At 41.9% G+C, this 26,372-nt stretch overlaps 1 protein-coding gene across 3 annotated transcripts in view; it reads left to right on the top strand.

The window, feature by feature from the left end:
- Positions 1-26,372, top strand: part of shroom4 (shroom family member 4) — a 69,821-nt gene that overhangs the window by 41,084 nt on the left and 2,365 nt on the right. The window contains exons 1-6 of one of the 3 annotated variants that reach the window (XM_061913491.1): positions 4,626-4,996; positions 8,240-8,440; positions 12,142-14,812; positions 20,888-20,952; positions 21,361-22,689; positions 23,664-23,793. In XM_061913491.1, coding sequence (XP_061769475.1) covers positions 8,388-8,440; positions 12,142-14,812; positions 20,888-20,952; positions 21,361-22,689; positions 23,664-23,793 — 4,248 coding nt within the window. In that variant the 5' untranslated portion in view covers positions 4,626-4,996; positions 8,240-8,387. Of the gene's footprint in view, positions 1-4,625; positions 4,997-8,239; positions 8,441-12,141; positions 14,813-20,887; positions 20,953-21,360; positions 22,690-23,663; positions 23,794-26,372 lie in introns of those variants that run through there. The other 2 variants (XM_061913489.1, XM_061913490.1) reach the window with 2 other exon arrangements.

The following is a 26,372-nucleotide window of genomic DNA, read 5'->3' on the forward strand; positions in this document are numbered from 1 at the left end:
CACACACGCACACAGTCAGTCGTTTTTTTCCCCTCAAATCACTTTGACTTAGATTTCTCTCCTGGACCCTAACCATCACTTTCATAACCTCAACCCCCTCACCCAAAATTAACCTCCAAAGCTGGTCTCACACACAACACAAACACACACTCACATGTGCGCACACACACACACACACACACACACACACACACACTCCTTGATTTACCTCACTTGGACAAACGTTTTAGATCAATTCAGGCTGATTTTGTCTTGATTTGTCTTCCCCCTGACTAAGGACTCCAATCGACCGATTATTTGATGTCTTTTAAGAGTATTCTATAAGAACGTCCGGTGGCTCTACACCATTCTCAGTATTTTTGACCAAAAATCTTCATGTCCGTAAGGAAAGCCGACAACTCCCGAGTCTTAACATAAGACAAATGAATGACTTTAAAAGCTATTATCTTAGTTTGACAAGAACTCACCTCTCATTTGCTCAGTATATTATGAATTCTGTGTTCATGCTTTCTCCAGGATTTTTTTCCACCGTCTTTTGTTTTTTGTAGTTGGGGATTATTCTGTCAAAAATAGCCCTCAAACCTTCCCCATTCTTGCTTCTCGTATGTCCTCATCCATTTTGCAGGTTGTGCATTCCCATCGTTGCTGTTTCTTCTTCATCTGAGATCACAAGTCGGCATTTCAATTGTGGTAATAGGGTTTTGGGTTGAAGGTGTGTGAAAGTGGCATCATCATGTAATTGATCGCTTCACCGCATCACACATTGTTTATAGTGTGAAACATGTAAATAAATAAATAAATGGGTTGTACTTGTATAGCGCTTTTCTACCTTCAAGGTACTCAAAGCGCTTTGACACTACTTCCACATTTACTTATTCACACACACATTCACACACTGATGGAGGGAGCTGCCATGCAAGGCGCTAACCAGCACCCATCAGGAGCAAGGGTGAAGTGTCTTGCTCAGGACACAACGGACGTGACGAGGTTGGTACTAGGTGGGGATTGAACCAGGGACCCTCAGGTTGCGCACGGCCACTCTCCCACTGCGCCACGCCGTCCATGTATCTCAAATGACAAAATACAATAAACACAATTTGTTATTTAGTGTAATGATTGCACTCACGTTAGGGTCCGTCAACGCTCAATTACATTTCCGCAGTCCCTGGATTTATACGCATGCGCAGATGTAGAGGGTGCATAAATTCCAATGGTGAGCACGTCTTGCCAGTCTTGGCACTGGATGGAAAAGTGTCTCCACACTCTATTCAGCTCGATGGTTTGCTGTTCATCCTTCTAGTGCTACTCTAAGGAGACAAGGAGAACACCGTGTTGTGCTGGCGTCCACACCTGCCGTCATCGAATAATAGTAGTTATGGTATTTCATGTACGACGAGGACTCCACGGAAGTGAAATGCTGCAACAGCCCGGAATAAGTTTGGGGAGATGGTCGGCGTGATCATTGAGCTGTGTGTCTATACACAATGGCCTTTGGCGGGGGCGAGAGCCGATTCTAGCCTCTGTTGTTCTTCTGCCACTGCAGCTGTGATAGTACTTGGCTTGATGCATAGCAGGGCCCAATTCTTAAATGTTAATATCGCCAACAATCAGTATCATTTAACTGTGACAGCCAAAATCATGATCATGATTCAAATTCGATTAAGTGTGCGTGCAGCCCTTTCCAGCAGACAAAGCAAGGTTCATAATTGATGCTTGGATGAGTTTGGTACGGAAGGAATATTTGGAGTGATCTTGGCTCCAACATCAGTGACCTATAACCCCACAAATTCCATCCTTACATGAATCCACATTATCTTTATTTTCACTACCTGCACATCCATTACTTTTGAAACAAAGAGGTTTTTTTTTAAGGGCAAAGAGAAGACTAAAAAGAAGGATCTGATTCTGCATGCACACACACACACGCACCATGAGAGCCATAAAGCAAACAAATAGCTTCTGATTGCAGGCAGACACACAATGGAAGCGAGCAGGGAGGAGGTGAGCCTTGTTTAGGTTTCTGTAGCCTTAACCCTTTTCCCCCTTTGAAGGCAACACACGGAATGTAAGGAATCTGCCAACCAACATATATGTACGTCACACACACCCATATCTTCATGGAGTCTGCAAGAGATATGGTAGACCAGGAAAGCTTTTGAAGCCACTAATGGCCTCCTGTTATTAAGTGTCTGGGGTGTAGTGGTTTGTGTAAGCTAATTGTTTTACTCCTGAATCACTGCACACAAAAGTGTGAAAATATGTCCAAACACGCACAACTACTGTGTTGCTTGTGCTGGTATTTTTCTGACATACACAACATGGTAACGTTGTTATCCATCCCCAATTTGAAAGTTGTAAAACTTCTACTTCTTAAGATTTTTAACACAAATCATCACCAAATTCAAACCAAACTTTAAGGGAAATGTCAAGCACACATCTATAAAATTCTAAACATGAACCAGATTAGTTGAAAAACAAGGAATTTTGGAGAATTAAAACTGAATTTAGAATAAAATCAAACAGATCTTATCTGAACCTTAACAATGCAGACACCCAGTCATGAAAATGTGACTCAACTACTAGTCCAGACTGGGAGATTGCATTTACCCACTGGTATACATTAATCAAAAAAAAATTTTTTTTAAATATATTTGAATCTTTTTAATTGACCGTTTTCTTTGTCTAAGGAGTTGAATAACTGCACTTGGACCTGAATGAGAGGTGAAAAAAATCTTAACTAAATCAAACAAGTCCAGTTGCTCTGATTCAACTCCTCAGAAACTGAAAACCTACACACACAAACACACACATTTTTTCAAGTCATAATTTAATGCGTGGATAACATTTTTTTCCTGAAGTTATCACTAAGACTTTTTTTTGTTTGTTTTGGCACACTGTTATTTTGCAATAACTTTTACTATTACGCCTATACTGGCTCACCTGCACTGGCTTCCTGCGCACTTAAGATGTGACTTTAAGGTTTTACTATTTACGTATAAAATACTACACGGTCTAGCTCCATCCTATCTTGCCGATTGTATTTTACCATGTGTATCGGCAAGAAATCTGCGTTCAAAGGACTCCGGCTTATTAGTGATTCCTAAAGCCCAAAAAAAGTCTGCGGGCTATAGAGCGTTTTCCGTTCGGGCTCCAGTACTCTGGAAAGCCCTCCCGGTAACAGTTCGAGATGCTATCTCAGTAGAAGCATTTAAGTCTCACCTTAAAACTCATTTGTATACTCTAGCCTTTAAATAGACCTCCTTTTTAGACCAGTTGTTCTGCCGCTTCTTTCCTTTTTCTCCTCTGTCCCCCCCTCCCTTGTGGAGGGGGTCCGGTCCGATGGCCATGGATGAAGTACTGGCTGTCCAGAGTCGGGACCCAGGATGGACCGCTCGTCTGTGTATCGGTTGGGGACATCTCTACGCTGCTGATCTAACTCCGCTTGGGATGGTTTCCTGTAGACGGGACACTCGCTGCTGTCTTGGATACGCTTTGAACTGAACTCTCGCGGCTGTGTTGGATCCACTATGGATTAAACTTTCACAGTATCATGTTAGACCAGCTCGATATCCATTGCTTTCGGTCCCCTAGTGGGGGTAGGGGGTTGCCCACATATGCGGTCCTCTCCAAGGTTCTCATAGTCATCATTGTCACCGACGTCCCACTGGGTGTGAGTTCTCCTTGCCCACTTGGTGTGAGTTTTCCTTGCCCTTATGTGGGTTCTTCCGAGGATGTCGTAGTGGTTTGTGCAGCCCTTTGAGACACTTGTGATTTAGGGCTATATAAATAAACATTGATTGATTGATTGAATAACTTAAATTCAAACTACATTTTATTGTATTTTCATATGTATTCATGTTTATATTTCAGTTCAAACAATTGGGGTCAATGTTTGCTATTTAATAGTACTCAAGCGGTGGAAACTGGAGGGAGATGAGTCCGCCAAACCAGTTGAGAAGCACTGATGTGTACGATAAGTCAAATAATAAAAGGCAGGGGTCGGGGGTACTTGACTTCAGGTCAATGACACTATCATCTTACATTGGTGTCCCCCAGGGCCACGGTGAAGCATTCTTTTTGGAAGCTGTTTTTACCAGCACAGTGGCCCAGTGGTTATCGCATAAAAAAACATGACTTTTAGGCTTATTGGAGACCTTGTGATTGACTGGAGACCAGAACAGGGAGTACCCTGCCTTTCACCCCAAAGTCTGCTGGCACAAGCTTCAACCCCCCTCAAACTTGAATGAGGACAGGCAGTGTAGAAAATTAGTGGATGGGGATTTCTGCTCATCTATCAACGCAGATCATTGTTTGGTCGGAGTTAATTTAAATTCATGCTACTTTGTTCTCTTTCAGACCACACATCCTACTTATATTCTTTCTTTCACCACATTTTTTTCTGATGGCAAAACGCCTCCGCTTTCTGTTTCTTAGGCTCTTTTAGGGACTTTCAGGAAGTACCTCTGAATCCCCCACCTTCAAACCACAACAATGTGGGACTCTTGGCTATTATTTTAGCAGACATGCACCACTTTATCTGCCCTCCACAATACTTCCTCTCTGACTGGCTCACACATCCTGCATGAGAGGGGGCGAGCAAGGCAGGCAAAGAATGAGATGGGAAAGAGAGAGAGCGACCGAGCGGGTGGGAGTGAGCGCATGAGGGAGAAATAGTCATGTTTTGTCTTCCAGCAAGAAGAACAAGTGAGGAGGAAGCAAGAAATAGGAGAGAGAGGGGATGTGAGGAGCGACCCTCGGCCTTTCCCTCTCAGTCCCAGCCTCATGGTCCTCGGACGGACAGAGGCTTCTCCCACCTTGTGGTCATAGCCTGGCACTCTTGTCATACTGTTGAAGGAGGAGATTTAACCCAGAAAGTGAGCAGAGAGGCTCCATTGTTTGGACTTCTCCAGTGAACGTGTTGAACTTGACCTTCTGGCTGTTTGCATTTTGCCAGCTGGGAGCGCTTTGCCTGTGGATATTTCTCCTCAACACGTCGGTGGGTTTGTCATCACAGTTCTTCTGACAGCGAACGCTCTGATCGTTTGTTTCCTTGTTGTCTAGTGTAAAGTATGTCGAATATTTTTCCTCCGGCATTGGTTGGGTTGCTGCTACTGAGACGTGTGTGACTCAGATTATGTGCCTTGGCCTTTGCGCTATCAGTCAGCTGTTGCAGCCTCTGAACATGAAGTGGGACATTCCAGTAGTCTTTCTTCATCTGGCAGATTCATCAGATTTTTTCGTACATTTTTGTTTACGTTTAATTTGATTCTGCTATCACCTAATTGAATTTCCTGATTGTTTGTGGATGTTAGAAGCTCGAAGCACTCGCTGTTGCCTCCTCCACAGCAGATTGTCCAATATACATTTAGGCAATTTTCAGAAATGTTTTCAGTCCACAAAGTGACAGGGTCACCCTTAGGTCACAAGATTTTTTAAACTTTGTAGCCATTATCGTGGCCTTGCCCGATGTGTACAAAGAGAAAGTATCAGCCAGCATTATCTTGTGTTCCCGGGGTCTTGTAATAAAATAAAAAACCCAAGAAAGGGCCCACAGACATTATGGAGCCTTCTTGGACGTCCCTGAATGCAACCTTAACAAAAGTCTTTTCAACAACTCTAAGAATGTTCTTTTTTTATCCTTCAGTTTTGTCATCGAGACACTCTGAGAGCTACGAGCATGCAAGTTCAACAAGTCAGGAATTCACTGGCACCTCTTATAAATCCTCAAGGAACCAAGGCAACAGCGAAAAAGTTGTCGAACTCAAATTTTGCTTCTCAGTTTCATCATTGCGTACATAAGCACTGTCACTTATTGATCAGCTGGAAATTGAAGGAATAGGTAGTTGTTCAGGTTTGTGCTTGTTGTATATTTCTAAATTAAAAAATCCCGCCTCAATTATTTTTCAGGACATACTTGGGCGATATTGTGGCACAATGTTCAAGGAGGCGAAGGCAGTTAAAAAAAAGCGGAGTGTTGGTCTTAAAAATGTTTCTGCTTTTGCCACAAACATTAGAAAAAAGACCTTTGCTTTTCAATAATAATGCTTATAACACGTGGCATTCTTTTTCCCAAAAATGGTCACATATATTTTAATTTTTAATCAAATCAATTATGGCTATACTGTCTGTTTTGATACTGAGACAAACCGGGGCCGAGAGTTTAAGTTTGGTGCGGTCAAGCCTTTTTCTTAAGTCATCCAATAGGCCAATTGTATCCTTCACAGTTACATAACAGTAAGGTATATAACATTGTAGAAGTGACGGTGTTCTGTTGAACCGCACACACCTATGGGGTGCACAACTCCACAACATATATCGATGAATACATTTTGCCAGTCAAAATAAGCTATCTTTATATCACAATACGAAGTTCCTGCAGTCCTGGTTTCAAATCCAGGCTCAGGATCTTTCTGTGTGGAGTTTGCATGTTCTCCCCGTGAATGCGTGGGTTCCCTCCGGGTATTCCGGCTTCCTCCACTTCCAAAGACATGCACCTGGGGATAGGTTGATTGGCAACACTAAATTGGCTCTAGTGTGTGAGTGTGAATGTTGTCTGTCTATCTGTGTTGGCCCTGCGATGAGATGGCGACTTGTCCAGGGTGTACCCCGCCTTCTGCCCGATTGTAGCTGAGATAGGCGCCAGCGACCCCAAAAGGGAATAAGCGGTAGGAAATGGATGGATGGATATATCAAGTTGCATTATAGTGCTGCATATGTTGTTGAAAATCAGGAGCATGTATCGAAAAAGAAATGTACTTGTCAAAAAATGCGTCGAAGCTAATTATTAGGACTGTCAAAGTTAACACAACAATATGAGTTAATTGAATTTGCAGCATTTTGTTTGCTGCACTGAATTATACGATAATACAATATTAGAGCTTTTTTTAGTCAAAAAATTCTAGTCACATGAAAAAATCCTTCAAAAAAATACATTTCAAACAGGTATTAATCACATTTGCTGTAACGCCAGGTAGCACAACTTGATGAGGCTACACGGCTCGACAGGACAACAGTGTGCTAACGGACTGAAAAACGAAGGCCAGAAAGGAAAATGGCTTTGTGTTATCTCTGCTCTAAGACATGGCAGTCAGTAGCAAGTTCAAATATCTCAGGGTTTTTTATTCAGTTCAGTCTCTGATGTCAATTGTCATCAGAATCAGACATTCTTTATTAATCCCCGAGGGGAAATTAAAATTTTCAGCACAATCCCATTCAAGATCAGACAAACATTACAGGATGGCTGACGGGTCTGCCAACTTCCGGCGCCCCTTACAAAAAGGTGAGATACAGGTAAACAAGTGGGGGGGAATGGGAGAAAAAAATAAAAGATAAAAATAAAATAAAAAAATTCGGTCTAAACCAGGGCTCCTGGAGAGGGGGTCCAGACTGAGGCCAAGGGGGAAAAAAACAACTCATAGCCATAATAGACATCCCTCTTCCAACATCAACGAACACAAAGAACATTAAAGACATTAAAGATCAGAGCTGATGCAACCAGCCACTTCTACATACAGCTATAAATTAAAAGTAAAAGAAACATATACACTGTGGTGGCCTCTGCGGTGTTCCACGCCATCGTCTGCAGGGGTGGAGGGAGCATGGCCAGAGACAGGAGCAGACCCAACAAAGCAACCAAGAGAGCTGACTCCACTATCGGCCGCCAACCAACTCTCGGCCAGTGTCCAGTCCGCATGGATGAGCGAGGATACGTCCGAGGAGACTGAGGTGTCTGATACCTGCTCATTCAGCCAAGACACTGTGAACCTTGTCCGTCCCGGCACTCAGTGCTAGCTCCGCAGCCCTGTCTCTTCATCCACATCTCCTCCAGTCTCTCCAAACAGACTCTGGTGTGGCAGAGACCCAGCAGCTGGTCTCCATGGCCTGTAGTCTCCCGGGAGGCAGATCAAGAAGTCCACAAAAAAGCACCACAGAAGTCACGAAAGTGCCACCCTTTGTCACATAGTCCCAAAGGGTCCCGGACCAAAAGGCAAAAAAAAAGAAATACATATATAATAACACATGAAAACAAGAGGGAAACACAAAAGGATGACACAAGAGCACAGAGCTCCTGCCAACAGCAGCCACTACAGCGGCGCCATCTTGGAAAAAAAATAAAATAAATAAAAATAAAATCCATCCAGTCATATAGTATATTTGTCCCTCAGGGCAGCATTCTGGGCACTGTTTTGCTGTATAGAACACTTGAACCACTGTTGCTTCTCCCTGTACATCTTCGCAGGCGCAGCCTCCCAATCATCAGGCCTCACTCCTGGCAATTGGCAAAGGTGTCCGAGTTGCCCCTTCCGCCCCCGCCCCCATCTCCACCACTCTGTGTCCCTCCACCGGCCGACTACCCCGCACTCCCTCCGCCTCCCCCTCCTCCTGCCATGCAGCTCCATCCTGGCGCGTACACACTAGCGTGGCACACGAGTGACAACAGGTGAGTCTTTGAAAGCTCATATCTTTCAGGCGGTTAACTCCATCAGCCAGATTGTAAATGTAGTCCTGGTTCAGCACACAAATGGTGGGAATTTTTGTCCCCAGATAGTCAAAAATTACCAGAAAACGAGTGACATCATTGTATTTCAATGTCAACGCCACTGACGCAGGAAGCCCCTTGTTCTATTTTTAACCCGCTACGCAAACAATCCAGTGTGATAGCCAATCAGATGGTGAGCTGTTCTTTGTCTGTCTGGGGACCGAGCTGACCGTTCTCAGTGGCGCTTTCATTTTGCTAAATGATTAATCAATTTTACATGTTGCTTTGTTTGGCTTCAATTGTTTCACTGCTACTTCTGCTGCTGTGTGATATTTCCACAGACATTGTGTTTTAAACGACCATGTCGGCGAACATCCTCTTCGGAAGCCTGAACAACTGAGACGGTCGTTATGGTGAATCAGAACCACACTGCTGGAATTTAATGAGCCACCAGGTCAAAAAAAAGTCCAGTACTTAGACTTTAAAAACTGTTTGACCCAATTTGTGAGGAAGCTTTTGCTGGTTTGCGTGTTAACAAGATTATCTAATGTTTTCTTTTGTCATATATGTTCAAAAGAAGAAGTCATGTAGTCCTATTTGTATGATGACCTCATCAGGCTAAACCGTGGATCTTTTAGAGGAAACGGGAACTTCAGTGTTTGTATTGTGACTCACAACAAAAGGATAGCTTTAATGTCTTTGTTCTTCATCAATGCTTTACTGTTACCTGTCTGATATGAATCAATGATATCATGCACCTCTTTTAGACTGGATTGTGGTTAAGATGGCAACATGTGTGTGGGAATGTGCACAATGGCTTATGACTCCAAGTACATGTGGACAAAGGGAGGAAGACGTCCAGTAAACTGTACAAGTCTCAGAATTTTTGTACGCTCGGCATCTGTGTGCGTGTGTGTGTGTGTGTGTGTGTGTGCGTGTGTGTGTGTGTGTGTGTGTGTGCGTGTGTGTGTTGTCAGGCCAAAAGAAATATGCTGCATCTGAGCACACACGCCTTGTTTCCCACTGGTTTGCCTACGTCCACCGGCCCGTTCACATGTTCCATGATGGGCCTCATTGCGAAGGAGTCACTGTCATTTCCTGTCCAGCTCCCCTCTCATTTGCTCTCTTCCTCCTGCTCTCATCCAGTTCAGATATATACAGCAGCCCTTGCTTTCTTTTTTCACTTCCCCTCGGAGATGATTTTTCTCATGTAGGCCTATAACGTGTTACCCCATAGAAATGTAATTAAAGCAGCAGTGATCTATCGCTTGGATAGATAGAGTGGAAACTCTTGGATTTTTTACATTCACACATGGACTACCGAACCGCAACACTGATTTTTGGCAAATTCTCTGCAAATTAACCACAAGCGGAACGCGTACAATGAAACTGATATGACCAGAAGGCAAGGCGTTGAAATCAGGTTCTTGTGTGGGTTGTTTTGGTTGTGTTGGCTTTGCCGCTCACTCAGTTGTGCAACCACAATATTTACCGCATGTAAATAAGTCCACACTGCTTTTTACATGGTCTCCGTGGAATTGTCTTGCCTTGTTCTTAGTATCTTTTTTGACTTTTTGCTGCAACAATCTCATAGGAACCTGACCATTCGACTCTTTTTCAGAAGTAAAATAGTTCAAAAGAAGATAGATGTGTTGGTGTAATACAAGGATTTTGAAAAGGGATAAAAAACAGAGGATGTGGGGAATCAGGTGAGGACTTAGGAGAACTGGACTTATGGCATTCTGAGTTGATGAGGAGGAAATCCAGATCAGTCTAAAAGAGTCATCCTGGAGTGCTCTTTAAAAACACACAGAGGACTATTGTGGTTCCCTTTTCGGAGTTATTGGAACCAGATTCCCCAGCTCTTAGATGTATATGTCATTTGAAGAAATATATACTTTGTCGTTTGGGAAAACATCTTCTTTCAAAATTGAATGCTACTTGTATTTATATTTTTACAAATGGACGGAGAACTTGTTATCGACTGTGTAGTGTTAATAAGAGGAACCTTTTGGACTTCCTCCTAGCAGAATGTATTAAGCCTTTTATATTTGTTGATGTTTGGGAGTAGGCGTGTGACTTTATATTGATATGGTCAACTATAGCGATATTTAACTTTATAGTCAAAATTTTAATTTGTTCCCTTCTTCAATAATCAATCCCCTTTGGAGTCCAGTCACCATTGTGGGAGGTGAGATCCAAAAAACACCTTGCCTTACTTGTGTGCTTTATTGATGTAGTAAAACACAGTACTCTTGTGTAAAGTAAAATATAGACCACAGGTCTTATATTTCCCTTCAAACATAATGGTAAGAAAACTGTGGGGCTTAATCCTTCATCAGCGCTTACCTCAGCGTTTATTTTCAGATGTATTCTCAAAGAGACAGTAACTACTGTCATCAAAGAAAGCAGCAGATTAATTTTGTAACACATTATTTTTCCAGATTACCATGAATGTAAGAGAATCGTTTTAATTAACTTCATCTTTATCCCTATTAATTTAGACTAAGGCTGCAGCTATAAATTATTTTTGTAATTGAGTCTTCTATCAATGAGTTTGATTGATTGATGAAGTAATCGGTTAAAACACGCTTTAAAACGTCAATGCGTATTTTAGGGAAAATATTTGGCAACAAACAAAAATTTCTCTGCTTGCCATAACCTTCATTCTTTTTTCAATGAATACAAATCATCCACATTGAAATTGCACTTTTAACATGTGTGCATTAATGAAAGTGATATTAAAGTATGAAAAAGGCAGTCCGGATTTCATAAAAAAAGAATTTGTCACACTCGCTAAACGATTAATCAAAGCAACAGAATATAAATGTATTCCAAATAATTTGATTAATTGATTTCCTCACAGTAACATTTTGTAAAGCAAAAAATACAACAAGAACACCACCAGCTACCATTGGTGGTTTAACAGAACACATGTATTTGACAATTACTATATTTTTTACAATTACACAGTTTATACAATAACCATTTTTTACCAGCGGTCACCCACCCAGTCTCATCAACACGTACGCCAGGCTAACGCTAACTATCCTAATTGCTATTATTAGCCAACAACACGAAAAGCTAACACACGTGCATGTGTTGCGTACGTACATACGTAATTACATCATTACGTACAAGGAGCAGTGAGAGGGCGAGATATAATGTTTAATATACATTGAAAAGTAGGCTGTGTAAATGTTGCAAACAGCCCCTTTAATCAGTGCGATCGTAATATACACTACATTTATTTATTATTGAACTGTTTAAATACTAAATATTTTAATGTTTTTCCATAATAGATTTGGTCTACGTGAGACAAGGGATGTGGTGTTATATAAATTGATTTTGAAATAGTGTTGAACTAAATGAAATCCTGTTTAAAGTTATATTTTACTTACTGTAGACAGCATCATAGATTTTGTTAGTACAAATTATGCTACATAGTATTTGATTTTTTGAGGGTGGTTGGTTCACAATATTATCATTATCGTGAACCATGTATCACATTTCCTATCATTATCGTGAACAATGTATCACATTTCCTATCATATCAAGAGGTGCCCTGAGATTACCAGCCCTATTGGTAGTTCTTTGTTTCCATTCCTTTATTAGGAATGTTATAAAATACCAAATTGAATATTTTCTACTTATTCTTGCAGTGATTTGACTATGCAGTGGGGTCAGCTGTCCAGGCCGTACTCATCTACAGATCGAAGCAGTTCCCTGGGCTCCATGGAGAGCTTGGATACGGCCACGCCCGTCACACAGCCTTTCTCAGACTCCCTCAGTTCCCCCGTCGACCCAGCGCTCTTCAACAACAAAAGAGACTCTGCCTATAGTTCCTTCTCTGCCAGCTCCAACACATCTGATTACGCTACAGTGCCGCTTCGGCCTGTTGACGTGTATTCCATGGACAACTTCTTCCAAAGTCTAGGGCCGCCTTGTTTTGCCTTTCCTGGTAGGGATGCTGCAATGCTCGGTAGTTCATCCGGCGAGGCACCGAATGGAGCGCAGCTCATTGGACTGAAGTCCAGATCACTGACCAGGCCAAGGCCGAGGCCTGTAGAGGTGAAAGAAAGGCCTTCTTCCTTTTCTTATGAGGAGGAAACAAGGGGGGTAGAGTGTGATATCATAAGAAATGGGGAAGATGGATCAGAAATAAAAATGACTCACACTCAGTCTCCAAACAGAAATGACAGTTTTAAAACAACCAGGACTTGCCTTAATCTTCCAAACAAACGCTGTGCTTCCGCTCCAATTGAAATGTGCACTGTTCCTTGTTTCTTTAATGACAATACGTCTTCTCCAAATGATAGACCAGGAATTCATAATGGCTTCCTTCAAGAAGAAGAAGGTAATACTAAACATGATAGCCAAAATGAACAACGTAGTAGCAAAATGAGTGCTCAAAAAGACTACAGTGACAAAACGACGACAGATCACTTCTGTGACCCTGTTGGGTTATCTCTGGTTTCTTCAGAACCCTCAGGGGAGGCTCAGGGACTCTCTCATGTCATGCGCTCTCAGACCAAGCACACTTGTACAGGTCTAAACCAGCAAAATGACCCTAAGAATGTCCCACAACTTCAGTTTGAGCAGTTTAACAGCGACAACTCCTCACGAGAGCTTTCTAGTCAATCAGATCCCCCATGTAGCACCAAGTGGTCCTGTGTACCACCATGCCTCATGAAAGACCAACAACCCTCAAACAGTCATTCTCTGGATCCACCAAACAAAACGGACGGAAGCCGCTGCTCAACCCCTGGATCTGTGTTCTTGGAGTTGGAGATGGAAAATGGAATGGGAGTACGGGGCAAGTCCCTTCTTCTGGTTCAGCATCACCTCCCTTGGGGTCGCTCTGTGAGTGTACCTGAGGAGACAACAGAGCCATCTGTACAGGGTATTTTGGGGTCTAATCAATTACTTGTACAAGATTTTCAGCCTCTTAGTGTTGCTGCAAGTGTCGACACTTTAATGGAGGAGCGAAGTGCAGATGAGAGCAGAGGAGTGGGTGAAAAATCTGAGGAAAATGCCGCAGTCGAAGCTACCATGAAAAAGTCATCAAAATACCATCGTCGAAATTGCCGCCGCAGTGAACGCTTTGCAACCAACCTTCGAAATGAGATCCAGAAGAAAAAGGCTCAACTGCAGAGTAGCCGTGGCCCTGGGGGGTTACTTTCTAGTGGTGAAACTGTTCAAGAAGAGGAGGGTACAGATCTCCATGAGGAGCCTGAAGAAGCGGACTTTGTAGTCAAAGAAAGAAGCACCAAAGTTGTGTTTGCATCAACTGCTAGTCCATTAGACACAGTACTATATGATAAACCAAACACTTCATGTCAAACAAACTGTGATGATCCAACTGCTCAGCCTCCATCCACAATGACAGCCATTCAGATTGTGGACCCACAAGTGCCTAATTTTGGTGTTGGTGTCCGAGTAGTGGAGGAACCAGCTCCTGCGGGCAAAGCTCGCCGATGGCGCTGGACTCCTGAGCATAAGCTCCAGCCAGAACCAAAACCAAACAGACTGCATGGAGTTGTTGGAGATGGCATGTTAGGAGTCACTCAGTCAAGGCACGGGGCGTGTGCCTTTACCTCCTCTTCCAACCCCTCTGGTGGTCGCTCCTCTTCCTGTTCTCGGTTGGAGGACTCTGACATCCTTCCATTTTCAGACAGGAGGAAGTTTTTTGAGGAGACGAGCAAGTCCATTGCGGGATCAAAGGTGTCTAGTCTGTCAGGTCACTCACAAAGGAAGTCCCAGGATGTGGAGCATGTTCAGTGCACAAACCAAAGGAGATACTCCTACCAGGAGGGGCTACAGCAAGAAAAAACCCTGCTTCCAAACCCAATGGAAGCCGGGAGGCCATCAGTGTGTAATAGCCGGGAGAAACCACAGGAGAAGGAGAGGGACCAAATGAGAACATGGAAGGAGAGATCCAGGGAGCAGGAGAGGGATGGAATGTTGCAAGAAATGGAGATGCAGCAGGAGAAGGAAAGACAGGAGAGGGAACTAGAACTAGAAAGAGAGAGGCTCTGGGAGAAGGAACGTGAGGAGAGGGTGAGACGATGGGACAGGGAACGTGAGATGGAGCTTGAGTTGGAGAGAGCAAAGGAAAAGGAACGTCTTAAGAAAGAAAGAGAGGAAGAGCTGCAGAGAGAAAGGAAAGAGTTGTTCAGCAGTTCTTACGACAGAGAACGAGATCACGACATTCACGACCAGAACCCGCAGCACAAGTCTCACAGCATAAGTCAAGTCTCACGATCTGCATTCTACCCAGTTAACCAACTGTCGCAGCCATGTTTGCACCGGAGGAGCTACACTCCGACAGAAGTAAGTGTTCCCTCATTGGTACTATTGACTTTCAGCGGTTTGTGAGGGCTTTGCCAAGTCAACTTTTAATGGGAGCTGATTTTCGGTAATCTACATTACAAGCAACTTCACAAGTTTTATAGACAAAAGGAGTTGAATGTGAACTGATGTATAAAACATTGGTCTATCGTGTTTGGATGTACACTCTTTAGATCAGGGGTCACCAACACGGTGCCCGTGGGCACCAGGTAGCCCGTAAGGACCAGATGAGTAGCCCGCTGGCCTGTTCTAAAAATAGCTCAAATAGCAGCACTTACCAGTGAGCTGCCTCTATTTTTTAAATGTAATTTATTTTCTAGCAAGCTGGTCTCGCTTTGCTCGACATTTTTAATTCTAAGAGAGACAAAACTCAAATAGAATTTGAAAATCCAAGAAAATATTTTAAAGACTCGGTCTTCACTTGTCTAAATAAATTCATTTATTTTTTTACTTTGCCTTTTATAACTTTCAGAAAGACAATTTTTGAGAAAAAAGTCAACCTTAAAGATGATTTTAGGATTTTTAAACACATATACCTTTTTACCTTTTAAATTCCTTCCTCTTCTTTCCTGACAATTTAAATCAATGTTCAAGTAAATTTATTTTTTTTATTGTAAAGAATAATAAATACATTTTAATTTAATTCTTCTTTTTAGCTTCTGTTTTTTCGACAAAGAATATTTGTAAAATATTTCTTCCAACTTATTATGATTAATATTCCCCAAAAAATTTCTGGCAAATCTAGAAAATCTTTAGAATCAAATTTAAATCTTATTTCAAAGTCTTTTAAATTTCTCTTAAAATTTTTGTTTTGGAAAATCTAGACGAAAAAATATTTTGTCTTTGTTAGAAATATAGCTTGGTCCAGTTTGTTATATATTCTAAAAAAATGCAGATTGGATTTTAACTTATTTAAAACATGTCAACAAAATTCTAAAATTAATCTTAATCAGGAAAAATTACTAATGATGTTCCATAAATTATTTTTTTTATTTTTTTCAAAAAGATTCAAATTAGCTAGTTTTTCCTCTTATTTTTTTCGGTTGAGTTTTGAATTTTAAAGAGTCGAAATTGAAGAGAAACTATGTTTCAAAATTTTGTTTTCATTTTTACCTGTTTTTTCCTCTTTTAAACCGTTCAATTTAGTGTTTTCTTCATCATTTATTCTCTACAAAAAAAACTTCCGTAAAAGGAAAAAAAATGTACGATGGAATGACTGACAGAAATACCCATTTATATATATATATATATATATATATATATATATATATATATATATATATATATATATATATATATATAGGTGCTGGTCATATTATTAGAATATCATGAAAAAGTTGATTTATTTCATTAATTCTGTTTAGAATGTCAAACTTGCAGAATGTATACATTCATTCCAAACAGACTGATACATTTTAAGTGTTTTTTGCCAAAAAGGAGATGATTATAGCTGACAAACAACGAAAACCCTAAATACAACATCTCAGAAAATTAGAATATGGTGAAAAGGTCAGATATTGAAGACACCTGGTGCCACACTCTAATTAGCTAACTAATTCAAAACACCTGGAAAAGCCTTTAAATGGTCTCTCGTTTTGATTCTGTATGACACACAATCATGGGGAAGACTGCTGACTTGACAACTGTCCAAAAGATGACAATTGATACTTTAAAGAAGGAGGGCAAGACACAAAAGGTCATTGCCAAAGAGGTTGGATGTTCCCAGAGCTCTGTGTCCAAGCACATTAATAGAGAGGCGAAGGGAAGACAAAGATGTGGTAGAAAAAAGTGTACAAGCAAGAGGGATAACCGCGCCCTGGAGAGGATTGTCAAACAAAACCGATTCAAAAATGTGGGGGAGATCCACAAAGAGTGGACTGCAGCTGGAGTCAGTGCTTCAAGAACCACCACGCACCGACGTATGCAAGATATGGGCTTCAGCTGCCGCATTCCATGTGTAAAGCCACTCTTGAATAAGAGACAACGTCAAAAGCGTCTCGCCTGGGCTCAAGACAAAAAGGACTGGACTGCTGCTGAGTGGTCCAAAGTTATGTTTTCAGATGAAAGTACATTTTGTATCTCCTTTGGAAATCAAGGTCCCAGAGTCTGGAAGAAGACAAGAGAGGCACAGAATCCACGTTGCCTGAAGTCCCAGTGTCAAATTTCTATAATCGGTAATAGTCTGGGGTGCCATGTCATCTGCTGGTGTTGGTCCACTGTGTTTCCTGAGGTCTAGGGTCAATGCAGCAGTCTACCAGGAAGTTTTAGAACACTTTATGCTGCCTGCCGCGGACCAATTTTATGGAGGTGAAGATTTCATTTTCCAACATGACTTGGCACCTGCACACAGTGCCAAATCTACCAGTACCTGGTTTAAGGACCATGGTATCCCTGTTCTTGATTGGCCTGCAAACTCACCTGACCTTAACCCCATAGAAAACCTATGGGCTATTGTGAAGCGGAAAATGCGAGATGCCAGACCCAACAATGCTGAAGAGCTGAAGGGCACTATTAAAGCAACCTGGGCTCTCATAACACCTGAGGAGTGCAACATACTGGTGGACTCCATGCCACGCCGTATTCCTGCAGCAATTCAGGCAAAAGGAGCTGCAACTAAGTATTGATTGCCGTACATGCTGAAACTTTCCATGTTCATACTTTTCAGTTGGCCCACATTTCTAAAAAATATTTTTTGGTACTAGTCGTAACTAATATTCAAATTTTCTGAGATACTGAATTTGGGATTTTCAGTAATTGTCAGTACTAATCATCAAAATTTAAAGAAATAAACATTTAAAATATATCACTGTGTGTAATGAATTGATATAATATGTAAGTTTCACGTTCTGAATATAATTACTGAAATAAATCAACTTTTTCATGATATTCTAATAATATGAACAGCACCTGTATGTGTATGTGTGTGTGTATATATATATATATATATATATATATATATATATATATATATATATATATATATATATATATATATATATTTATTAAAGGTAAATTGAGCAAATTGGCTATTTCTGGCAATTTATTTAAGTGTGTTTCAAACTGGTAGCCCTTCGCATTATTCAGTACCCAAGAAGTAGCTCTTGGTTTCAAAAAGGTTGGTGACCCCTGCTCTAGATCAAGGGTCTACGGCCCATCGGCCCATTGCTGTTAGTAGGTCTAGGGCTGCACGTTTAATGGATTTAAAATCGTAATGCGGTTAATTGATTATGATAATGTTAAAAAAAAAAAAAACTTAATTGAATTGATCCTTGTTCCTCTATCAAGTCTTGCACCTCCAAGCTAGGCTCCTCCTTCCTGTAAGTGCGCGCTCCACCTCAGTCTGCACAGACAAATAGCATTTCACACGTTAGGGTTTTCTATTTTTCATTGATCAAATAATTTCACAAATGCAGATTTGGTGCGCCATTCAAACGTTAAACAAATTATAAGGGAGGTATGGCAGATGTATGGTCCTTCCGCTTCGCAAAACACCTGCTTTGCCAGGGAATGAGACGCAGCAGAAGGCTTCTGTGGTGCCAATTTTTCGACTTAGATGCCATATTCAATTTATGCATTAGAAATGACCACTCGTATTTGTTTAGTGAATAAAAGCACGGAGCAAAGTAGAGTCAAGATCTTCCCTCCCAGCGAGCATATAACCGTGTGCAAAGTCTGCAGAATGTTGTGTTTGTTGTTAGTTGCAATAATGCAGGAACAACAGCTTTCAGTAACACAGAAACTTATTTTCAACTCTAAAGGATATTCGTAACGAGCTCCCATCTCCACTAGTACTTTTGTCTACACTTCTGGTTCCGCTCTACTGCTAAGGCTCCTGTGTAATGTAGTTATTTTATAAGTACCAACACACAGAAAATATCCAAAATCAACCTAACTTCAATCACTTCTGAAAGTGCTAATATTTACACTAATAATTATTATGATTATGACAGATTCTACAATAATAAGTAATACATAACATTCATTGACTATCACCAATAAGTTATTACTAAGCGGTAGGAAATGGATGGATGGATGGATAACTATTCGTTAGTTTTTTTCGGGTCCGGCTCTACTCAGACATTGAGATAGTGCCACTTTATTGTGGTTAAGAGCTACCAGCAGAAGCTTAGTCTTCAGGTGGAGCCCCAGTGTGAAAGTAGAGGCTTGGTAAAGTGCAATTCTCTTCTCCAGGTTGGAGTTGGACACATAAATCCTGATTTACTGAAGGTTTGCGTTTACTAAAACACGTGCATACCTGATAGCACACGCAAAGCCGATTGACTAAATGTGTGCAAAGTGGATTGCGTCTCAAGTGAGCAGAATCAGGGGTGCAATCCGTTTTGCGTCTGATAATCAAAACTCACACAATACTGGTTGAAGAAAGTGCGAATATAAATATTTATCATGCGCAATGTGATTTATCAACACTCATCACCTTTTTGCCAACAATATTTGGTGTTGTCTGTGTGCCCTGCCAACAGCAGGGAGTTTATTTTATTGTTATTATTATTATTATTGCACACATGTTAATCGAGCAATTTTAATATTGATTATGTGTATTTATTAGAAAAAAGCATTGAGGTTACGGCTCGCTGAAGATTTGATAGTTTTTTTAAAAACTATTTTCCCTAAAGCATGCATGAGGGCATTAGGTGGGTTTTATCCAATTAATTGATCATTCAAACAAACTAATTGATAGATGACTTAAATAATCTATAGATGTAGTCCTATATGGTTATAGTGTTTTATTTCATTTTATTACACTGTCTATGTAAATTGTACGTGAAATATTGACTGCCTGTCATATCCAAATCATTTGAAGCTTGTATGTAGGTGCATTTTCAAGTTACTGATTAGCTATTGCTTGCTTAATAACGACCTTCTCCTTCTGACTCAAACTGTAATGTGAGTAATCCCAGAAAGCGATGCATATTGAAAATCCAAGATGGAGATGAACGAGATAGTTTTTTGTGTGTTTCAATGTAATATTGGAGTTGAGGATACCAAAAATGTGTTTTTGTTCTTGCAATACATGCTTTATTCTTTTATTTGGGTTGAAATAAACTATGAAATTAACTTTTACAAAAATGTGGATATGTTTTGTAAAAGTAACTCTAAAAAAAAAAAAAGTATGGCGACCACTCATCTAAAGTGTGAAAAACCATGATGTCGCCAGTTTTAGGGTGCACTCAGACCGGGCAAAAGACTTCAGGGATCACATGAATTAAATGCATATTTTTACACACACAAATGTAGTTGCGGGTGAGCAAGCGTTGGTCGGTTTTTAGAATATTTTGAGCATTCCTATTATTTATTTTGGTTATTTATTCAAAACTTGCAAGAGCAACCACATTACAGTCATTCTATGACTCAGCGTGCATGTGTGTGCAATCATACCGTGCCCTAGCCCAGATCCACTAATTGGGCTAAAGGAGCGGAAGTGTTTCGAACCCGAGTGCAGATCATAGCCAAACAGTGTGAAGCGGGCCCAAAGCACAGCACACCCTTAAACTCTCGTTCTGCAAAATAAAACTGACTTCTGGCCTAAGTGCTGGTTTTCTCAGCACAAGCCGCTCTCCTCAAATCTAAACAATTTGAAACAAAAACACTGCGGATGATATCTATTGGAGAGCACGATTTCCACTAAACTGTACTGACCAGCACCAGAGAGGGTTTTTGGCCCAAGTGGCTTGTGGTTGATGCGTTGAAGTTGTGTCTTGTATCTTATGTGAGGTCAGAGTCTGAATGTTTTGATTGCCAACTCTGCGGATCATTAAAATACTTTATGGAATCAACAACCGATGCTTGTGTCTGTGAATATGCTAGTTTTGGATCTCATTTTAACCACAAACCTATAATTTAAGACCTTTGAAGGGATTGCGGGGAGGGGGGCGGGGGTACAGCCTAATGTGAACTCTTGATAGTCCTGGGAACCTTTTAATACAAACTATGTACCGAATACTTTCAGATTCAATACTTACATTGTCGGAAGACTTCCCTGTGCTTCATACCAGTTGGATTATTTGTGGCGTAATTACCTTTAAATGTCCTCCACAGGCGCAGTATCCTGCCCGGCAACAGGAAACAAGTAAGCTGAACAGGAAGTACAGCCTGACGGAGAGGTGAGACCCTTCCATTTCATATAAACACATTGTATGTCACATGCGGGTTCCATTGTCCAACATATGTCTGATTATGTCTTTCGGGTGGAGCGAGAGGAAAGTCAAAGCATCTTCACGTCATATTTGTCTTGATTGTTTCAAAGTGAGTCCTTGGAGACTTTGGGGCGGGAGGGAGTTGGCAGGAAATCCCACTCAGTCATGCTTGGCTGTTGTCTGGCTGTAATGAGGTTTAAGTGTGCAAAGCAAAGCAATCATTCATGCTTAAAATATGATCCTAACGATATGTGGCTGTGTGAGGGATTGCTGTTTGTTAGCGCATGCATGAGTTACCGCGCTATACAGGCAGAAACAACTACTGTTCCCTTTTGGCTAATCTTCTTGTGTTTTTTTTATCTCCCCACAACTTAGGGACTACAGCAGCTGGAGACGAGAGCAACACCAAGAGGCTCCCCACCAGGGATCATGGTACCCCGGGCAGCTAGACAGCGGCAGGGACAGTTGCAATGGACACACAGTGGCTCCCCTCTCTCACAGGGGTCGCGCCATGTCTGAAAATGATCTCCGCTTCAACCAGCACTGGACAGTATATTCCCCGACCGTCGGCCAGACACTGCGCGAAGTTGAGGAAAGACCAGCTGTTTTCCGGGGGGACACTGTACGCGGCGCACAGTTGACCAGCAGAAAGAAAAACCCTCCCCCGAGACCACCGCCGCCTAAGTGGGAGCAGTTCCACCGCAGGCGTGCGTCTCACCACATGTTGTTCTGCTCTTCTTCTACAGCGCCTCCACAGCATCCCTCCACTGAGCCCACAGAGCATCTTAGTGTTGAATCGTCCCGACAGAGGTCGTACAGCCTCCCCCCACAGAGACAGGAAGTGGCCGAGAACTGCCTGCGCTGCAGCCGCCACCAACCTCTGCCCTGTGAACCCGCTTTTCCCCACACCTCGTCCAGTCAGCATCAGTTCTCGGAGCGTTCCTTCTCAACTGCCCCGCCCAGTCCCATGTTCTGCCGGCAGGCTTTCAGGCCTGTGGTGCTATCCCCTCAGGAGCGCGGGGGGAACTTGTACTTTCAGCAACATGAGACAGTCACAGCGCCAACTGAGATTTTGTGTCTAGACGATCTATCTCAGTCAGACACCAGTCAAAGTGATCTTCACAAACCACTGGCCAACTTGAGACCTGAAGCCGGGTGGGACACAACACCGTGTCCCAGAATTCCGAGCCACAATGCATGTTCACTTATCTTGAAAGATGGACACCTCGGTGGTGTCTTACCTTCTAGTGCCTCTTTTGTCCTGGACTACAAGCAGCAACAGCACAATCTGGACCTACCAAGACCCACAGAAACCGGAACAGAATCGGTGACTACCCTCAGCCCGAGCCCCTCGCACAGCCTGGAGGCAGAACTGGATGTCCCCTTGGAAACAGACATCGATGACTTCCAGGAGGACGAGGGACTACCTGCCGAGGATGAGTTGATCACCAGCGAGCTCTCTTGCTTTGCCCTGCCTGTCACCGTCATGGAGACAGATATCGACACCTTGACGGACATACCGACCGAGCCGGTGGGCGAAGCCAGGAGGGAGGAGATCGGCTCTTTGGAGGAAGAGCTGGAAAGCGGCAGGGAGGGCCTGAGCCTGGAGGAGCTCTTGATCCAAGGCAGTGAGGGCGAGTCGGGCACAGAGAGATGGAGGGGTGCCTTCCTCAATGCACAACACAACACGGACAGCTTGGATAGGTGATGGTGATGGTGTGCGTGTGCGTGTGTGTGTGTGTGTGTGTGTGTGTGTGTGTGTGTGTGTGTGTGTGTGTGTGTGTGTGTGTGTGTGTGTGTATTCTTGTATTTCTACCCTTCTTGATATATCAACAGGGAAAGGTACCTTCCATATAACGACCGGTAAACAAGTTAGAACCGAATTCATGGTCCCAATACGGAAAACCATTGCATCTAATAGAGAGCCAAATACTAGAGTCTGTGAACATTGCTCCAAAGTCAGGATTTTTTTCTTGATTTAATGTGCATACAAAAGTAAACATTGACAGATGCAAAGGCAGCAATATATGATAGAACAAGATGTCAGCTAAAGAAGGACTTCCCCATTCATCCCGGAAAAAACCCGCCAGGTGAACAGCTGAATTTACGACTTCCGGTGTTGACGTAAGACTACCCGCGTCCCATATGTGACCATAGGATGAACAAATACACAACGGTACTAAGACTATAGTGGCCATTAACAGTTAGCTTCTACAGCTGGGTTGCCCAAAGTGCGGCGCAGGGTCCATCTGTGGTCCGTAAATCGTTTTGTCACCGGCCTTAAGCACGTTACAAAAAAACATATATATTTGCATAGTATATATATATTATTAATGTTGTAAATACAAATCTTTATATATGTAGAAAGGGTGGTCCTAAAGAGGTAGGCAATTTTCAGAGGTCTCTAAACGGTAACAAATACAAGAGTGTGTGTGTGTGTGTGTGTGTGTGTGTGTGTGTGTGTGTCCGTGCGTGCGTGCGTGCGTGTGCGCGCGTGTGTAAGTGTAAGTATGTGTGTGACCACTTCATTTGACAATGCCTAACTAGCTCCTTCGCTACAACCTTTTACAGATAGTTTCTCTCTCTTTCACTTTTCTGACTACAGATCTTCCAAATGCATTATTTTTCACGTCGTCTTGTACCAGCTTGTGACGGAGAAACATTTCGGTCTTTTCCAGCAGGCGTTCCGGCGCGAGTTCCAGCTGCTCATCCTATTACAGCACGTCTGCGGCCAAGGCTCAGCTCCTGTCCCAGATGAAGGACTTCAACGATAACAAGGAGCATGAAGAGGAGGAGCTCACCTACAAGGTGACCACACTGTTGCTTCCTGCATGTCTTCTTGTGGCACACCCCTCAGAAGAGGTGGGGGGAATCCCCTCCCCATTACACTTTTTTTCCACACTTAATTTATGTGAATTTGCATGTATATTTTTATAATTAGGGACCGAATGTCCCTTTGGGACAGAGGACCCCATTGTATTTCTAAGGTTTTATCATTATTATACCGCCACCTCTTTGAGCTCTAATTTGACCCCCTTAACATGCTTCAAAACTCACCAAATTTAACACACACATCAGGACTGGCGAAAATTGCCATCTAATAAAAAAAAAAAAAAAAACTCAAAATTGCGCTGTAGCGCCCCCTAGGAAAAATCACAGACAAAACTGCTTGTAACTTCCGTTAGGAATGTCGGAGAGACATGAAACCTCTATGTAGGTCTGACTTAGACCTACATTTCATACACTTACATCCTTCGGCAAAAATCAACAGGAAGTTGGCGCAAATCCCTTCAAAACAAAAGTTTTCTAAAAAATGTAATTTTTGCCTCTTTGAGCTGTAATTTGACCCTTCTTAAAAGGCTTCAAATCCCACCAAACTCGACACACACATCAGGACGGGTGAAAATTCCGATCTAACAAAAAAACAACAACCCAAAACTCAAAATTGCGCTCTAGCGCCCCCTAGGAATAAAACACTGACAAAACTGCTCTTGGGAAGAAAACACAGGCAAAACTGCTTGTAACTTCCAGTAGAAATGTCGTAGAGACATGAAACAAAAACCTCTATGTACAGGTCTCACTTAGACCTACATTTCATTAATTGACATCCTTCAGCAAAAATCAACAGGAAGTTGGCAATTATCCTTTCAAAACAAAAGATTTTGTAAAAACTCGTCACGTTTTATCAAACATTATCTCCTCTCAGCGCGTTTGTTGTGTCGGCTTCAAACTCGGACAGGAAAGAGATTTAACCCTTCTGATTAAAAGAGTTTTTCTAACTGCTCCGGTTTTGATTTTACGAGACTTCAAAAAACCACTGCGATGATGCTGCTGCGCTGCTGCCGTCTCAAGATGGCCGCTTAAAAGCAGGATGCACCAGCGTGACCACACAATGCAGAGAAGGTAGGTACTGTGCGAGTAAAGATATGTTGACTGGGTGATAGAAGGAGGCACCAGTTTGACTCTAGGATACAGAGAAGGTAGGTAATGTGCAGGTAAAGATATGTTGTCTGGGTGATGGCAGGAAGCACCAGCATGTATGGGTGAAAGAAAGAAGCACCAGTGTGACCCCAGGATGCAGGGAATGTAGGTAATGTGCAGGTAAAGATATGTTGAATGGGTAAAGGCAGGAAACACTAGCAAAAGTCGGTCCCGTCCATCGCTGCTTGCAGCTTAAATTAAAGCTGGGCGATATGTCGAGTTTGTAAGATATATCGACATATTTTTAAACAAGATATGAATTGAGACTATTTCGTCATATCGATATAATTTATTTCATGTTAAAATGACCAAACGCCACTTATGTGTTGTGTTCCTTGTTTTCCCTCGCTGCCCCTCCACGGGCTACTGAACCCCTGTCCTTCCTGCTTCCAAGACGTACTTGCACATATGAGAACATCCATGATTGCTTGGTTGTTTACTATGATGAGTCATGATTGGTTAGGAACAGGCTCAATCAGAGGCGAGATAGGACGGGTCATCGAACCAGGAAGGGGAATCACAAAGTGCCTGCCTGAAAAAAAATTTTTTATCTGAGATTGATACATTTTGTTTTATTTGCACAGCTATGTTATTTATTTTACGTAGAAATAAGATTTTTCTATTTTATTTATGTTGTTTAATTCTGTGCTACTTAAAAAGTTTATTTTATGTGCTGTTAATACCCATCTTGACTAACGGGGTTAATAAAAGTGCCACTGACTGTTGTTCCTTTGTCATTCACTTCAATTTCACTGAATATCGCTCAAAAATGAATATCTTTATATGTATACTTTCACTGAAAAATACATTAAGTTAAAGTTAAAGTACCCATGATTGTCACACACACACATTTGGTGGGGTGAAATTATTCTCTGCATTTGACTTATCACCCTTGATCACCCCCTGGGAGGTGAGGGGAGCAGTGAGCAGCAGTAGTGGCCGCGCCCGAGGAATCTTTTTTGGAGATTAAACCCCCACATCAAGATACATATCAAATATCTTGTTTGAATAAAAATATATCGAGATATACTTTTTCGTCCATATCGCCCAGTCCTAATTTAAAGACATAAATGTATAAATCAATTTTGAACCTGGTAACTCTGCCTTACATAACAAGGATTTACCGTATTTTTCGAATTATAAGTCCCTCCGGAGTATACGTCGCACCGGCCAAAAATGCGTAATAAAGAAGGGAAAAAACATAGATACGTCGCACTGGAGTATAAGTCTCATTTTGGGGGGAAATTTATTTGATAAAATCCAACACCAAGAATAGACATTTGAAAGGCAATTTAAAATAAATAAAGAATAGTGAACAACAGGCTGAAAAGTGTACATTATATGACACATAAATAACCAACTGAGAAGGTGCCTGGTAAGTTAACGTAACATATTATGGTAAGAGT

The sequence above is a fragment of the Nerophis ophidion genome, linkage group LG10 (genome assembly GCF_033978795.1).
Source record: "Nerophis ophidion isolate RoL-2023_Sa linkage group LG10, RoL_Noph_v1.0, whole genome shotgun sequence".
In the NCBI taxonomy this organism is placed as follows: domain Eukaryota; kingdom Metazoa; phylum Chordata; class Actinopteri; order Syngnathiformes; family Syngnathidae; genus Nerophis; species Nerophis ophidion.